The 13,210-nt window shown below is 37.8% G+C and overlaps 1 protein-coding gene across 4 annotated transcripts in view; it reads right to left on the minus strand.

Annotated features, from left to right (window-relative positions):
• Positions 1-796: 796 nt before the first annotated feature.
• Positions 797-13,210, minus strand: part of ASB15 (ankyrin repeat and SOCS box containing 15) — a 31,104-nt gene continuing 18,690 nt past the window's right edge. For 2 of the 4 annotated variants that reach the window (XM_036864483.1, XM_036864482.1), the window contains 5 exons: positions 11,818-12,063; positions 9,949-10,120; positions 7,919-8,489; positions 6,935-7,088; positions 797-2,574 (listed from right to left, as the gene is read on the minus strand). In XM_036864483.1, the coding sequence (XP_036720378.1) occupies positions 2,402-2,574; positions 6,935-7,088; positions 7,919-8,489; positions 9,949-10,120; positions 11,818-12,063 (1,316 nt within the window). In that variant the 3' untranslated portion in view covers positions 797-2,401. Of the gene's footprint in view, positions 2,575-5,844; positions 5,979-6,934; positions 7,089-7,918; positions 8,490-9,948; positions 10,121-11,817; positions 12,064-13,210 lie in introns of all 4 variants that reach the window. The other 2 variants (XR_005021326.1, XM_036864484.1) reach the window with 2 other exon arrangements.

Below are 13,210 nucleotides of genomic sequence, written 5' to 3' on the forward strand. Positions count from 1 at the left end.
TAGCTCTAATTATACAGGGCTTTTTTCATACCTATAACTAGAGCTAAATACAATTTGAAAAGTTCATAAACCAGTGAGGTATTACTATTGAAAGAATACAATAACCCTTAAGATAAAAATAAGAAAAATCTAAGAAGAATGAGTCTAAGTAATTACATTATAAAGCTATATAACCAATTCAGAGACTCAAAACTATCATTTTACCATGAGGTCACTGATTACTTTTGTCTGGGTCTCATATGACATTCGCTCCTTCAGTATATTCAACAAGTAATTTTTGCACTTTCTCTATGCTCTTAGGGAATGTGTTTGGCCCTAAGAAAACACTGCAAAACAAATCAGACATAAACCCTGCCCTCATAGAGCTTACAGTCTAGCGGGGCAGACAGATGGGGAACATAGGCTCCTGTAATACAGCATGAGAAGTGCAGTTCTGGGGCCTCCCATCCTAGAGGAAAGAACATTTAAACGGAGACCTGTAGGATAAAGGATGGAGGGGGGAAGAAGGAGACGGAAAGAGGATTCCAGGCAGAAGAAGAAGAACATGCAAAAACCCTGAGGTGCAAGAGAGTATGGTTTCTTCTATAACAGTGGTTCCCAAATAAAAGACCTCAGAGACTTGTTGGGCCAGAATGAAATTTTCACTCATCAATGGGGAAATGAAGACCAAACTTTAAGTCTTTTCAAAGCGAAAGTCCTTCAATTTTTTGTTTTAGATTTTTAAAACATTTTATTTAGTTATGTATTTATTTATTGGCTGTGCTGTGCGGCATACAGGGTTCTTAGTTCCCCAACCAGGGAACGAACCAGTGACCCCTGCAGTGGAAGCTTGGAGTCCTAACCACTGGACTGCCAGGGAATTCCCCTAAAGTCATTCAATTTTAATAACTGAGTTTAAGGCAGCCCCATTTTCTGGCATTAAAATGACCCCTCTTTTATGAAATGACAGTGATAAATAGATGACCCTATTTTTTAAATTACTAAAAACTACTAACATATAAAATCGAAAAATCTGGGAATCACTGTTCAAAGAATAAACTTCTAAAAGGTGTTTAACATGGTTAAAGAGGAGGGGTAAGGGAGATATCAAGAGATAAGGCTAAGGAGGAAGGCAGGGAGTTAGATCATGAAGGGCCATGGAAGAATTTTGGACTTTACCTAAGAGCAATGAGAATGATTTTAAGAGGGGAGTGAAACTTGCTTACATTTGTAAAAGATTACTCTGGGATGTTATGTGTAGAATGTGTGTTAGATGAGGCAAGATAGCAGGGAGAAGGACCAGTTGGGCAGCACTACAGTGTCCCAGGAAGAAAGGAGATAATAGCTGGTATTTGGGCTGAGTTAGTGAAACTGAGTAGAAGATGACTTCATGAAATACACTTACCAGGACTTGGTGATTTGTTATATTGGGTAAAGAAAATGGGATGGTCAAGGTTGATGTCCAGCCTTTTGACTTGGGAAACTGAATTGATAATTGGGTTAACTATTGAGCTAGAGATGGTAAGAGAAGGAGCCTTTTTGGGGAGGAAGACGGTGGGTTCATTTTGGGACATGCTGAATTTGAGGTATCTTTGTATTCAAAGTTCCTTTAGGCCAATTGTCTACACAGGTCTCAAGCACGTGAGAGAAAGCTGAACTTCGGATATAAATTTTACATCCGACAGCACGTAGATAGTAAACGAAACCATGGACATGGATGAAATTTCCCAGGGAACTTAGCATGAAAAAAGGGGACTTAAGACGTATTACTAAAGAGTTGGCAGGAGATGAGCAATGCAGAAAGAAGCCAGAGACAGAGCGGCCAGAGGGGTGGGAAGAGAGCCAAGAGAGCAAGGTATCCGGAGAACTGTTTCCTGGAGGCAGCAGGCAATCAGTCAGTTGCTGCAGGAATCAGTTGAAAGCACTGAAGGATGCTCATTGAAAATAGCAACAAGCAAGTTGTTAAGGACCTTGAGAAGGGCAGTGGAAGGAGCAGAAGCCAGATTACAGTGAGTGAATCTGCAGACAGGAAAGAGCTCCTTTACGCCGTGTGGCGATAAAAGAAAGGAGAGAATGGGGCAGCAACTGGCTGGAGATGTGGGTTTGAGAAAGTGGTTCTTTGTTTTATAAACATAGGAGAGACTTGCTCATGGGTATTGTGGGAGTCACTTGATAAGGAGAGTTTGAAGACTTATTGCAAGTGAAGACAATTAATACAAAATATTGACTAGCTTTAAAAAATCACAATGTAAAAGGTCCTTAGAGATGTAAAATATGGTGCTCCCAAAGAACCCAGGATCCAGTTATAAAATTGTCAGTGGATTTAAATGCACATAAGGGTGTAAAATGGTTCCAAGAAATTCTCTGAAGGAATCTCATTTAAACACATTTTTAAAATCACATTTAAAAATATTATTTTAAATTATGGCAATTTTAGCTCTTGTCCATAGAGATCATACTCTTTAAATAATATGTATCTTTGAATAGTTGGTGGCAGAGAGAGCTTCTCCATTGAGGCTGGCTGGCAGAGTCGCTGGAGTCCCATAAGTCTTCGAATTCTTAACCTACATAAATGCTTTAAGGAGCAGGGATTCTCTAAAGTGAATGGGAAAAACAAGCAAAAAATAAAAACAATATTAATGGATTAACCCGTAAGATACAGACTGTTTTAGAATAATATTAATAGTGTCATTCTAAAAAACAGGCATGCACACCTTAGCAACTGGTGACTTTAAGTAAAATTCAAATTGCAATTAAGCCTTCCAGACCACTCCTCTAGAATGTAAGTTCCATGAAGGCAGACGTTTAGTCTGCCTCCGTGTCAGAAAGAGAGTCTGGCTCCTACAGGGTGTTCAACTACAATATGTTAAATGAATGAATGGACTTGATTAAAGAAAGCAAATGCTCACATCTCCTTCTATTTATTTTTTAGAATTGAGTATTTGAAAGATATATTTCTTTACTTCCGCTCTCTCCTACCAATCTTTCTGATGAATAGTTATCTGTGAAACATCTGATACAAATGATTCCATATATCCGTTATTCAATCTTAGGTTTGTTTCAGTGTCTGATACCTAAACATTTTATATTTTCCAAAAAATCTACTAATGTTATTCAAATAGCTGATGTTAACCTTTATTTTCAACTCTTACTTTATCTCTAGTACCTTTATCTATAGTATAATTACAGTACCGATATATTCTCCAGCAACATGAGCTAGTGAAAAGGCAGCATTGCACACAGACTTAGTTGTGGGCTCTGGACTCAGTCGGCTTGGATTAAAATCCTGGCTCTGCCACTTCGTATTTGTGTGATCTTGGACAAGTTATTTAACCTCTGTGGTCTCAGTATTCTCACCTGGGAAATGTGGATAACCCTACCTTACAGGGTTGTTTAAAGATCGAACAAATTAATCCATGTAAAGTATTAGAAAAGTGCTTGGTACATTGTAATCATTCAATAATGTGAATGATCACTCAATTCAATAATCAAAGAGATCACACTTCTGTTCTATCTGAGATTATAAACATTCAAATTATCTTGAAAAAATTAAAACAATGTTTTTGAAAAACCATTGAGGCAAAGTTATTGTTACCAAAATAGGCAGAATAAACCCATCTTTTTTAAAGAATTACCATTTTATTTTTTTCCCTAACAAAGCCTCTGCCCTACGTATACCTGGAGGAATCCTGACATCCAGTGGTTAACCATACTTACAGCAATCAACTGACTTAAGCTCTAGTTGCAATGATGTGTGACTGAAACAGTAAAAACCTTCCTGGTCTTAGTCTTACTTGGATTGCTTTTCTAAAGTCATAAGAATTGGTCATTCTTTTGCAATACAAACACATGGACAATGAATTACCAATTAGAAGCAGAATCTGTGCTATGACAGGAAGCACAGTGGTATTGGAGAAAGAGCCTGTGTTTTGACGTGAGACAGACCTAAGAGTTCAAATCCTTGCTTTGTTATTTTCTGTCTATAACTCTGGGAAATGAATTTATCTAAGCCTTAGGGTTTTTTCCTTTACAATCTCCAAAATATTTTAACTCCTCTATTGTAAAATAAAATATAGATAAAGCCACTGCACAAACATACAGTTTCTTAAGTTATTATAAGTCATTATCGGGTGAACATCTTTAATCATTTCCCAGGTCATGAACAGAAGAACTTCCCCAGCCATAACAGAATTTTCTGTTTAATGCTCGTTACTGGTCCTATGTCATTATCTCTTTAGTTATTTTGGTTTGTCTGAAGCTTATTTTTTAGTAGATTCTTGAGAAGGTGATCAGAAGAGTAATATTGTTTAAGATAATCTGAATTTTTCCCTTATAAGTCACTTGTTCTTTTTACCTACATGACCAAAGGGTATAGTAATTTGTAATTTTCAGCTTCAAATCTTTTTTTTATTACAGAAAGTTTTTCACAATACACGTTTTTGTATTTGTTCTGTTCCTTTGATTTGGTTTTCTTTTTCTTTAGCTGTCTTCAAAACTGTCCCTGTCTTTCAAATCCTTTTATATATCCCTTTATTTCCACTTTATTTTTAAAATTTTCTTTAATTTCATCTTCTATTTCTCCTAAGTCATTATCTATTGCATTATTAGCTCTTGCTTTCATTCCAGTTCAGTCTTTATATTTGAAATTAATTTTTTGTTTTTCATTCTAATTCCTTCCTCAGTACTGTTACCTCATTTCTGAATTTTTCTAATACTGACTTGTGTTGTTCTTTCATGTCTTGTGTCATTTTCCTTATGCTTTTTAGCTTGTTTTGAAACAGAGGGTTTCAATTTTAATCTGTTCTGAGGGCATGTTTTTCTGGTGTGCTTTTGTTGTCTGTGGGGATGTTATTCTGTTCCTCTTTCTATTTTTTCTTATAATAAATTTATATGGAATTTGACTGGGATATTTCCTGTTGTTCATTTTCATGTGAATTTAGTTTTCCTGACTTTCTAGAAGGATGCTTGGGTCAAGATAGCTCTTCTAATTTTACAGAGCTCCCTATTCTGCTGTCTTCTTGCATTGATCCAGAATATGGTGGTTGCTCCCTGAGGTTTCCTGATTCTGTTTGTCGCCCCCATGTTTATGTGGACTCTCACGTCTCTGTCCTGCTTGATTTTGACTTCACTCCCAGTGTGTGCCTTGGTTCAGAAGGGGAACTAGTTTCAAGAATTTATAGGGCCCAGAATATTTTGTAATTTCCCTTTAGGCTTAGTTTTTTATTTATAAAAATTAGCAATGGTAACACAACTCTACCAGTTGGGGGGATTCATGACATACTTTACATATACATTTCAGATACTTCATGTAACCTTACCATAATAAAAATAACATAAAATACTAATAATTTAGTTTTAAAAATAGCTAAATTTACAAGTGTTTTTAATGCTGTAGGCTTTATTCTAAACACCTTACGTGCATCATCTCTTTAAATCCCGACAACAACCTTATGAGGTGAATACTATGCTAGCCCCATTTTGCAGTGGGAAAACCTTGTCATAAAAAGGATAAGTAACTTGCTCAAAGTCACACAACTAGTATGACTATCTTGGTCTTTTTACAGGAAATAAAAAATTCCCCTCCCCTCAATGAAACAAAAATGATGCAATAAATTGTTGCTTGTTTCCATGAAAATATCAGCCCTGAATGACGTATGCACTATATGACCCAGCCATCCTACACCTAGGCAAGGCCAGAGTTCCATCCCATTCTAGGTCTATCTGACCCCAGAGGTCGATTTCTAGGCTCACGATACTATATGATTCATCAGATTCTCTAAGGTTCCTGTTTCAGTTGCCACAAAGTCTCTTGTACCGTCCAACTCATTCCAGTGGAAGCGCCATGTGAGGAAAATCCAAGCTTACCTCCAAATCTGCATTCAGTTGTACTATCGCTCTTTCTAGCCCATCAAAGTCTCCATCCTTCCTCCAATTTACGTCTCTTGCTACCATAGTCAAAATGGTTCAAATTCAGATTATATACTTTAATGTATGAGACTCTGATGGAAACAAAGTGCTTAGATGAAAACCACTATATTGCCCATTTCTTTTTATAGAACTTTATACCTAACAAATATGGCATGTGAATCAGCTCAGCGTTTCAGTTTCATCTCCTTGACTATAAAATATAATCTACTAATTTGCATAAAATTTGGCTGATCCTGAAGACTAGGCTGTCATGGTTTTTCACATTTAAACTTGATTTAGGTGTATTAAGAGTGCCAGAATATTTAAATGTAATGCCAAGTTCTATGATGCGTCCTCAGGCTCTATAAAGTGATGTCCATGTAGGTTTTGAAAGTTCATTTTTCCAAACTCATATTTTGAAGGAGAAAACCTTTCCAGCTTATGATTTTTTTTCTAGTTTCTATTTGAATTTGGAGTAATTTTAGATGTACTTTTACTGAAACTTTTGTAATATGATTCACTTTTATGATTATAAGTAAACATTAACCTAGAGAATACAAAATGGTCTGCTTGTAATACATACTTTTGATGGTAGGAATTTGTCAATAAAGACCCAGAAGAGAGCATATCAAAAAGGATAATTCTAATTCATTCCATTCATTCATTTACTCAATATTTATTGAGTATTTACTGCTTACTAGGCATTATGTTAAGTCTTGAGAATACGAAAATAAAACAGATCCCTGCCCACATGGAGATTACAGTCTATATACTTTATGATATTATAGAAGTTAACTTTTAAAAAGTGAGTTCTAGTCAGAATATAATATAGTAATAGTATTACTCATTATACAGTTAAAGAGTTGGAAATTATCAAGAAAAGCAAAAAATTAGTATCTTATATCAGAAGAAGTATTAAGGATGATTTGAAAAAACAGATAATTCTGGAAACAAAGTAGCTATGAAAAAGTATCAAAAATGACATTAAGAAATTTCCCCTATATACAATCTCCATAAAAAAGTTTGTAGGAAAAACTTTTGCTTTTACCTAGTCTTTGACGGATTTCTGGCCATTCTCTCTGTACTTCTAGTGCAGATTTCAGTTTAACACACAGAGGGATATAATCCATGTAATCCATTAATACACGAATAACGCGCCCTACCAAGTGTTTCATCCAAGGAACTGTAATAAACTCACAGAACTGAGAGAAGTGATAAAATTGAATTTAGTAGTACTTTTAATATACTATATACATAAACACTTAATTTTGTTCTGAAATATTATCTGTCTTTTTACAGGAAATAAAAGTTCCCTCCTTGTAATGAACAAAAAAAGAAAACGGGGGGCTTCCCTGGTGGCGCAGTGGTGGAGGGTCTGCCTGCCAATGCAGGGGACGCGGGTTCGAGCCCTGGTCTGGGAGGATCCCACATGCCGCGGAGCAACTGGGTCCGTGAGCCACAACTGCTGAGCCTGCACGTCTGGAGCCTGTGCTCCACAAAAAGAGAGGCCACGATAGTGAGGGGCCCGTGCACCGCGATGAAGAGTGGCCCCCGCTTCCCGCGACTGGAGAGAGCCCTCGCATAGAGACGAAGACCCAACACAGTCAAAAATAAATAAATAAATAAATATAAAAAAAAAAAAAAAAAAAAAAAAAAAAAAAAGAAAACGGTTTGCTTGTTTCTGTGAAACTATGAGCCCTGAAGCACGCGTGGCGCTGATGTGATTGCATTCAGCACGATGTGGAAGAATCATGCTTCTTTCCATGCTTCTAGCCCCAACGTTCCACCAAATAAGCATAAATTATTGATATATTTTCCCACATTCTTCAACATTCGGTTTCGAATTCAAGAAAAATACACACTTTTTTTTCTTTGCCTAGTTTTATGCTTATTTCCCCATATCACTGCAAACAAAAACTCAAGAACAAGAAAAATATAAAAGTTGGAGTTGATTTTTCTTTTCTTCTAACATCCCTAATGAGCAAACGTTAGGATGATGACCCAATATGAAGAAGAGAAGGATGTAACTCACCGGGTTATCTTTTATGACACAAGACATCCATCTCGGCAGTACCTCTTCCTCTATCTCTGACCATACAGTCGCATTTCCAAAGATGTCCCCGTGCATGCAGTCAAAGCACATCTCCACTTGATAGCCGTTATTCAGCAACAGCCTGAGCATTACCTCGTCATTTAGGGCATACTGAATGGCACTGGGGAAATGAGTGTCATTCACATGCCTGAAATAACAATTGACATCAGCTCCATGGGCGAGAAGCAGCCTGACAATTTCATGATTGTTGGCCCTCACTGCCACAAGAAGACAGTTGAGGGGATCTAAGTTTGGGTCTGCACCTGCAGCCAGGAGGACTTCTATGCAGTGGATATCATTATTGCAAACGGCGAAATAGAGGGCAGTCTTCCGTTCATCATCATAGCTCTTGGAAATGTGGTCAGCAAGCAGCGTATTGACATCAAAGCCATTTTCAATAAGCAGTTCTAGGCACTGCGCATTTTGTCCATCTGTTGCTGAGTGAATTGGTGTTAGCCCACTTTTCTGGATTGCATGTTTGGATGTTACTGGAATAAGATATTTCAGTGCACTAAAAAAAATCAAATATCCACATGGCATGAAGAAAATCAAGAAATTAAATAAACCAGCTTCCTCACTAGACAAGTGAATGCAATTTACTTAGTTTCCTTTATTTTCTCTAGATAACCTTACACGAAAACATATAGTCTTTGTCCATTGACTTACTACTTTTCAGTTTAGTGTAATTTAGTTTAGTTTTGATTTAGCTTCCCAGGCTAAATATTCCTGGGGAAAATACTGGATCTTATGTATTTGGTCCTAGAATTGTAATTATTCAGGAACCCTCCTCATCTTTCAGTTCTTCTCTGAACAGCATAATATCTATAATCAACCAATGCTATGTAACGAAAAAAATATAATAGGAAAGTAAGTCCATTTGATGCCATAGAAGAATGCTTCACACTCTTGACCATTAGAACATGGAGTCACAGGAAGTTAGAGATGGAAGTGACCTTGAGCATCACTGAGTTCAACCCCTTTATTACCAGCAGAGCCATATGAAGTCTTGAGAAGTGAAATGACTTGTCCAAGGTCACATAGATGTAGGGCAATGACTACAATTTAGGCCTCTTGAATTCTCATTTGTTACTCCCCTTTCACTGCTTCCGGAGCAATGTATGCTTTAATATTGGCCATGTACATCCTGTCTGCTTACTTGAAATTGAATTATTGGCAACAAGAAGAGCCTTTGTTGTTCCATCAACCTTACATCAGGTCAACCGAGACAACTAACCACAGCTTATGTTTCAAAGAACCTGTGACAAATAGCTGTGAATTTCACACTTGACTGATGAACTAGAGAAGTATGAGAGCCACAGGCAAGGATAAGTTGATCTCTTGTGCCTAATTCAGAGCTACTATGTGTGAATTTATGAACTTTAACAATGTGTCACTTAGTGCCAATTACGTGTCATTGGCTACTTAACTTAGCCAATGTCACCACTGAAATTGTGATAAAGCCTAATGATTTCAACGTTTTTGAACTTATGAAATATACTTAATTGCCTAAAACCATCCTTTCATGGTGGGTAGTTTAATATAATGATTATAGATTTCTATTGATATGTTGGTGGTGATAAAGATTAGAGTAACACAGACTTTAATCCTTTGCCAAGGACAAAATTTTTAGAAACCTGTAGCCATCTGTTAAACACATTAAAAAAAACAAAAACCCAAAAGGCACATTTGGGCGGCTTGTGCAGAATTCTCACTTATAACTTACTTTCTTCTAAAAGAAAATATCTTTTCATTTTAAAAGTAGTATAAATTCAATGTGGAAATTTTTTAAAGTAAAAGAATATAAAAAGAATGGGGAAAATCAAACAAATATATAGATATACAAAACTTGTGAACATTTTGCCTTTTTCTTTTTGGATTTTGGTAGGTGTATAGATAGATTTGGGATTATACCATATATACAAGCTTGTGTTTTTCCACTTGAAATGATCATGTTATGATTTATTACTCACAGATAATGTCCCTCGTAGGCAGCTCGGTGTATAGGAAGATGCCCTGCTCTGTTAGGTATGTTTCCACTTCCTCCATATTCCAGCAGGAGGGAGACACAGTCAGGGTTGCCCCCTCCTGCTGCCTCAAACAGCACTGATGCCCCGTCATCCGCCAAAGCAAGCACATCCCCTCCTGGCAGTATAAAACATGCGGCATAGTGATAGCTGGACAGACTGTCAAGATAATCTCCTTAAAAATCACCTGTTGTTTTCCTTTCTGGTTAGGACTTAAAAGTATAAAATTAAGAACACCTGTGTTCTCGGTCTTTTCAATAAACAATCATGCAGAGTGTTTCATTCTATTTGAAAATCTTTCCGTCATAAGAACATCTGAGAAATCAAGTCAATTCCCACGATAAGCAAAGGCTCCCCCAAAAAGGTACAGTTAGACTTTTAAAGACAGCAGTTAACACTCGATTTCAATAAATATTTATCAGCTGTCTTCTGTGTGCAAACACCATGTGTGACCCAGCAGAAGATGCTAAGATAAATAAATCTGACTATCTTAAGTGGCTCTGAGGGGAAATGAGACAAAATATCATCAAAGAACACAAACTGTATAATATTCAAGTGACGTCAGGACCAGAAGGCATGATGTAGGGGAAAGTGGTCTGTTTGCATTGTGGTTTTGTTGCTGACTGTGAGAGTTTGGGGCAAACTATTTACTTCTGTGAACTTGCAACTCCTCATCTGTAAACTAGAGTAATACAGTTTATTTCATAGGGTTTATTTGATAATTAAATGAAGTTGTATTTGGGGGCGCCTCAAAAATGTGAGTCTTTTCCCCACAGAGGATAATGTTGTCCTAGCCTTTATTTACAGATGAGGAAACTGAGACCCAGGTGCTTAAGTAACTAGGCGAGAGTCAGACAACGGGTAGGTGGCAGAAACCAGTTTAAGAAGTCGGTATCTTAATTCCTGGTTCAGTTGTCGTATAAAGCACTTGCAGGTTTCAAAGGAGGACAACATCACACTCTGTTGGGAAGAATTAGGAAAGTCTTCAGGGAGGAGGTGTCTCAAGACATTAACTTTGAATTGTGTTGGAGGGTATTCCAGATGAGGGCAAGGACCTGACCCAAACCCAGAAAGAATGAATGCAAGGTATGTTTGGGAATATTGCTAGGCTATTTAACTGGAGTACAGGATACATATTAGGAGTAGTGAGAGATAAACCTGGAAAAACAATTCAGGATGGTGCAGTGGGGACCTGAGCATGATTCAGTGGGCAGTGTGGAGCCACTGAGGATTTTCTGAATAGTTTATTCTACTGTAGCTGACCTTTAGGGAGAGGAGCTGAGTTGTAGTATACAGTATGGATTCTCAGATGGAGAGACTGGAAACCAGGAAAATGGTTAGGAACCAATTACACTGGTCCAGGGAAGATGGGAGGATGTAGACGAGAGGGTCTGCCAAGGTGAGAACAGGTGAGAGAAAGGGTTGCTGTAGCACACGGCAAATGACCATATTTGAAACAGAAGGTGATGGGGGAATTAGAGATAAATCTAAGCTCTCAGTCTTGGCTGAGAGAAATTATTAAAAGTGTGAAAGAAGAGGAATTCAATTTAGGAGAAGATGAGTGTGAGACCTTAGTGAGCCATCTATGTGAAAACTGGGAGCAATCAGGGCCAGGCACTCAGATTTGTAGGTCCCCGTGCATAGGGTTCAAGTGAGTTGTGAAATAAGGGTCTATTGACGGGGCTATCGAGGGATGGGACAAAAGCTTGATGCCCAGATACATTCAGGAGAGGAAGGGGAGCCAGTGAGAAGTGGAGAAAAGGAGATCCAAGAGGCAGGAGAAAAGTCAGCAACATGCAATTCCTTTCTACGTACCTTTGTGGATCAGGTGTTCCAACACATCACAGTGACCATACTCGGCCGCAACACCTAACGGGGTGACTCCAAATCTGTCTCTTAGGTGGACATTGCCTCTGTGGTTTAGTAGTAGAGCTATTATATCTTTGCGGCCTTGTTTGGCTGCTTCATGCATTGCTGACCATTGCTTGACACAGGGCTGGTCAAGGCTGGTGTGGTGTTGAAGCAGGACAGACACCATGTCATAGGAGCCCTTTTTTACAGCTTGAAGATGATTTTAGAAAGAATAGTCAATGGTAGGCATATAACATGAATACCTTACATGGCATTAAACTAATTACCTGATTTAATATCAGGTAAAAGAGATATTAGTGATTTCTTTTCTTGTATTTTTCATACCCCTTCTATTTCACATACCAAATTCCTATTGTGGAGTGTAAGCATGCAAGATGATACTGCCTTTTCTTTAAGACCCTGACCTGAGGATGGGTAAGAGTTTCATGGAAAACAGGATGCCTATCACTAAGGAAGCTGTGTGTACTCTTTCTAAACTTCTGTTGCTTCATCAACAAAATCAAAATAACATCAACTTTTGTATAAGTTAAATAAATTAATTAATGTATGTGAAATGCTTAGTATATACTAGGAGCTCAATAAATGATAACCATTATTATTACTATAATTTCATCACTTCTAGGATCACGGATCCACATGTGTAAATAATGTTTATCAAGTTTTTCTCCCCCTAGAAAGAGTTTTTTCCCCACCAAAGCCAGCAGTAAATATTAAATAAACTTCTCTTTCCCATACTCTTATGAGAGGTTAGCAATAGGAATGTTTAGAATCCAGATAGGTCAGTTGTTCTTTTTTATAGGTGAAGTACGTGACAGCTAATGCACTATGTTTTCCGAGGTTCACTAAATCAGATGTCTCTCTCCCTCTCTGTTTTTTTCTAATAGCTGAAATTACACTGTTAAAAGTTTTTTCCCCTTCGGATTGTTAACGGATTGTCCCAGTTTAGATAGAAATACTTCTCAAAGATGTAATGCATTTTCCTCTTATCAGTAAAGTAAAATCTTAATAAGAAACAGAGCAGGACAAGTGCTACTCTCTAACACTCATTCATTTGTTCATTCATCCTTTCATGCAGTTAATACGCACTGGCTATATGAAAGGCACTGAGTTAGGCACGGTGGACAATGGAAAAAGACAGACGTAGTTCTCCCTCGTGGAATTTACAGCCTGGGGAAGACGCCTACACTGTCTTCTGTTTGAAGAGAGACTCAGAGTCTGGGCCTTTGCTGGGAAAGGCAGGAGGGCATGTAGGGCCACATAGAACATCCTGGGCAGCTAGGAGGCAGGATCCAGAAAGGCTCTGAGGCCAAGGCAAGGGAAAGAGCTCCAAAAGGCA

Source organism: Balaenoptera musculus, chromosome 9, assembly GCF_009873245.2.
Source record: "Balaenoptera musculus isolate JJ_BM4_2016_0621 chromosome 9, mBalMus1.pri.v3, whole genome shotgun sequence".
Taxonomy (NCBI): Eukaryota; Metazoa; Chordata; class Mammalia; order Artiodactyla; family Balaenopteridae; genus Balaenoptera; species Balaenoptera musculus.